The following is a 4,586-nucleotide window of genomic DNA, read 5'->3' as shown; positions in this document are numbered from 1 at the left end:
ACTTTGATTTTTTTAATTCGATAGTGAAAGTAAACTATCTAAAAAATATTATTATGCATATTTTTATACGGGAGTTCCATATTATGCATAATGTTTACAAAAAATATGCTCAACTCATTTTGCACATATTTTTTCAAAGATGTGAAGGATATAACACCTCTAAAAAGGCTTTTTCCAGAAAAAAGGGATGTTCCAAATATTTTCATCGACTATAAAATAGGTCATCGGAAATAGATTTTTTTTTCTACATGTCATGAATTTTTTGCATAAAAACCAAAACCAAATACTTCCAAATACTTCCACATCTTCGCTTCTCATTTGAACATTAGAAAAAAAAATTGTCAAAAAGAATAACAAATTTTCATCTTACAAAGTTGAAGTTAAGAGAACTGAAGACAGAGATATATTCACGTGCATTCTGAAAAAACATGCTTTTTTTACATATTTCCCTTAGTTTCCCATCTTTGTTTATGATCAAATGTCCACTTTAATTTCTTTCTTTTCTTCTTCTTTTCGTGAACTCGTTTTTTATGCTCTGAATATTTACGTGCTTCGATAGCCCCTTTAACTTGGGTGGCGAAATTTCGTTTCACAATTTCATCGCTAAGTTTTTCGGATAACTCGTAATCTCCTGTCTCGATAGCTTCGTCTAGCTCTTTCTCCAGTTTGCTCTAAATGTAAAAAAAAAAAAGATTTTGTTATCTTCACGCGCTGATACCATTTCCAAACCTTCAATTTAACAAAAAATATGTTTTTGCCACAGCTTTCAGGAAAATACAAAAAAACAAACAAATACTTGTTTGGTAACATCGATGTCAGCTTTGACTATAGAATTGAATTCTTTACCGTTTCAGGTCCCTTTACCAGTCCAAAAATTAAGCAGAAATAAGCACATCGCAAATAAGAAACTATCAAGTTAAATGAGACAAAACAAACCTTTTTTAAACAAAATGGGTCATGATCTGAAACCACCTTGAATGCAGACGACATAAACATGTTCACTCCATCGTATTGATTAAGTGTTTTCCTACTATTAAAATACTACTTATGCAAATTGGTTAAGCAGACATGAGGAGGAGAGCGTTCTATTGTTAAATAGATTTACCGATAGAGAAAGAGACGCGCTGCTAAATTTTGTATTTCAGTAGTACTAAAATGTTTTAAAATATCCTTTGAAAACCTTTTCAACAAATTTAGTGACTGGGACCTAAATTCGACTATCTAAAAACATAAAAACAAAGCGGTATATATATAGCTAACGCTTTAATTGTTCATACCTTTTCTTTCCCTTGCTACAACCATCGTGTGGGTTCTTTACCTCTAAAATTGGGTGCAACCATGATAATACATACATAAGATATTATCTTGGCTTGTGTAGCATATATAAGTCAGGAAATTTCGCCTTGAAATTGTTTTACTACTACCTGCCACTCGCAAGAATTAATTCCGAAAAAAAGGCAAATAATCATTTTTGAGATTAGCGAAAATTGCTTTCTACTAAATTTATTAACAAAAAAGTATGTCTTACTTTTTGGTTCAGTTGTAAAAGAGTTGATAGCTTTGTGTTGTTCTGAATAATGTTCCCTCTTTAGTTGTGATCTTCTTTCTTTCAAGTGTTCGAATTTTTTCTAAATAAATAATTTGAAATTGATGAACTAACGAAAACAAATGTGTTTACTTTAAACTTTAAAATACTTTAAATGTAATGGCGATAAGGAGAAACCCTTACCGTGCTCTTGTTTTTGCAAAGTTCTTGTTCTGACAAAATTTGACACTGCACAAAATGTGATATTTATTTTTACCTATACAAATATTTTCTTTGGAAATCTATCAGATCATGTAGTCTGTAATTTTTACATTTTTCAACAACATTGACAATTTTTTTCGATCACAAGTGATTAGTTATATTTTGCAGGCTTGATGAATGATGAATTTGAGTTTAGGTGTAACAAAGTCTACATCAGATTAGAAGGTGGTTATTAATATACCCTGTTCAACTTATGCTAGCATGGAAAATGGACGTTAAGCCAAGAATGATGATAATGATAATAAACTAAAGAGCTACCTGATAATGACTGTTCTTTTCTTTCGATGTAGAGCATCCCTTTTGATCTGACTGTTTATCTGAGTGTGGTTGCTTAGTAACCTGATCTTGAACATCATCTGAATCACTTATTTCATAACCAACCAACATAATGCCAGACACCATAAATATGTAACATATTTTATTTTTTATTTTATCAAGTCTAAAAACAAAAATTCAACCAATTATATACACAGTCAATACAGTCTCTAAGTACAGTCACGGTTCAAAATATTTTTTTTTGACTCGGCAGTGCACCTTTCAGTTCAATGAAATATATCCTGTATAGTAAATCAAGTAGAAATTATTTATTTTCAGCTGACCTTGACACTTGATTAAAAATTAATTATGCAGAGAAAATGTCTTACTTCGTATATTATAAACCTATATTTTTTATAAGAATATGGAGTTCATAAGCATCACAAGATTCAGAAAGAGCAGTAACTTGGTTTGCAATAAAATTTTCTGGGTAAGCTTGTGTAGGCCCCATATGTTTGGACACAAAATTTGATTGCAAACTGACATGCAGGTCCCAAGTTATGGGGTCGTCAGCAAAAATCTAGGAGGCGTGGGACGAGCAAACAAGTGTCATCCTGGCAAAAAAATTTATGTTAATCAATTCACTTTTATAATATCTATGCATTGATAAAGTTTGAATACACATACCTTAAAAGGTCTAAAATTACTGATGACAGAAAATATTAAAATATGACACATAATTTATGCAGCATAATTAAATCTAAATTCTTTAAATGTGAATATCTTGAGAACAAGTTTTAAAGCCCTATAATATAAGCCCAGCATTATTTTATACCTTAGGTGCCCTTTGGGGTTCTTTTTAGTCTATATTTACACACAACGATATTTTAAAGACTTTGAAGGCACGTAATCACGCTTAATTGAAATGATTAGCATTATACATTATCTTGATTTATTTCAAAGTGCAGGACAAGTTGTGACTTTTTTGAAAATTTTAAGATCTAAAAGTTGTAAAACTGAAAATTATGTATATACTTTAATTTTTGAGTTATATACTTGTTTGTTTTTTCACCATATATATAACGATTTCCTTTATCACTAATTCCTGGCCAATAAGTGGGATGTATGTCAAAAAATAATTGTGCTCAGTCATAGGTAAACAGGCAGCCTTGCCTTTATGAGTCCTGAGGCTGAGTTTGCCAAAACACTTTTTGAAATCAATTAATCAGGGCAGTATATAATTATGATCTATATAATAATAGAGACTGTGTTTTGTGTGTCTGACTGTAACAGGCAAAGTTGATGTGTTTATTTTACTTGGATTTTCCAAATAAAGTTATATATGTCTTAAATGTAAAAGGTTGTGATGTCAATAACACTAATTAAACGTTAATAGCCATTACAATGCACTGAAGACTTTGAGGCTTAATTACTTGGAAACAAGTGTTGATGTCGGCAATTTTTAAATTATTATTATACATTATTTTGATCAGAGTTAAGCTCTTTACAATATATAAATGCTATGGATTAACAAAATTCTAAGAATAATTTTTATGTATAGGAACGGGACACTGCTTACATTATCAAAATTTAAATACAACTTTCTCTATTTCTCCTCTGAATATATAAGTAGATTTTTACAGTGGCGGGGCTTCTGGACTAGTAATTATGTTTACCAGGTGTTCTTATGGCCAGGGTTATTGCATACTGTATTATTGCATAACTTCAAATGGCACAAAGTGAAAGTGAAATATAATAGTTATATAAAGAACTATGGAGATAAATAATTTCAAAGGGTAAAATAGGAACTCCAAAAACATATAGAGTCCTTGTAGTTGGATGTATCTTCTTCTGCATGTTGTTAATCCTCATTATTTGCTATGTACACAGTTGTATATTCATCAATTACAATTTCGTTTTCGCAAAATCCAGTACAAGAACCGCAACAACACCTACATTGGAACTGAGCACAAAACGTAATCAGTGACATCACTAACAGAAAAAACTCGATAACGGTGAGAGTAACAAACACAATGAATAAATGATATTCTAATTTTAGACTCTTCTCGCTGTTTTTCCATGGTCTCACTATCCAACCGATATCATCATCTCCCGTAAATCTCTTTCCCACCTTTTCAAAACTGTTTTTGTAATCAGGCAGGAATAAAAAAAGATAGAAACCGATTCCAATTATCCACCACAGCATCTGCCATAAGTCTAACCAAAACTTTGCTATATAGAAACCCTTTTTTATTCTTTCTTTACGTTCACCGCAAATACCAAGAATAGGATTTATCATAAGTAGTAAATTCATCGTCAATGGTGCATAAATCCATTTTATAATTTGTATATTCTCAAACGAATCTTTCGGTGCCCATTGATACAATGCTCCAATAAATCCTGTAAAAGCATAAACACAAAGTTGTATATAATTGAGATACACTCTAAATTTGTTCATCTTCAAACCTTCTTGTATGAGCAGTAAAAACACACTAAATTTACACACACTGCACAAACCCATAAA

General features: G+C 31.0%; 1 protein-coding gene across 2 annotated transcripts; it reads right to left on the bottom strand.

Annotated features, from left to right (window-relative positions):
- Positions 1-398: 398 nt before the first annotated feature.
- On the bottom strand, positions 399-2,281 carry LOC130647795 (protein FAM204A-like). Of its 2 annotated transcripts, none has more exons than XM_057453774.1 (5): positions 2,066-2,281; positions 1,529-1,628; positions 1,278-1,320; positions 937-1,027; positions 399-671 (listed from the first exon to the last, which is right to left on the bottom strand). In XM_057453774.1, the coding sequence occupies exons 1-5, from the start codon at positions 2,207-2,209 to the stop codon at positions 438-440; spliced, it is 612 nt and encodes a 203-aa protein (XP_057309757.1). In that variant the 5' UTR covers positions 2,210-2,281; the 3' UTR covers positions 399-437. The 2 variants fall into 2 exon arrangements, with proteins under 2 accessions (XP_057309757.1, XP_057309756.1); XM_057453773.1 differs by having other exon boundaries at positions 937-1,030; positions 2,066-2,277.
- Positions 2,282-4,586: the final 2,305 nt, after the last annotated feature.

Source organism: Hydractinia symbiolongicarpus, chromosome 6 (genome assembly GCF_029227915.1).
Source record: "Hydractinia symbiolongicarpus strain clone_291-10 chromosome 6, HSymV2.1, whole genome shotgun sequence".
In the NCBI taxonomy this organism is placed as follows: Eukaryota; Metazoa; Cnidaria; class Hydrozoa; order Anthoathecata; family Hydractiniidae; genus Hydractinia; species Hydractinia symbiolongicarpus.
Note: the sequence above shows the minus strand (reverse complement) of the source record. Positions and strands in the feature narration are given on the sequence as shown.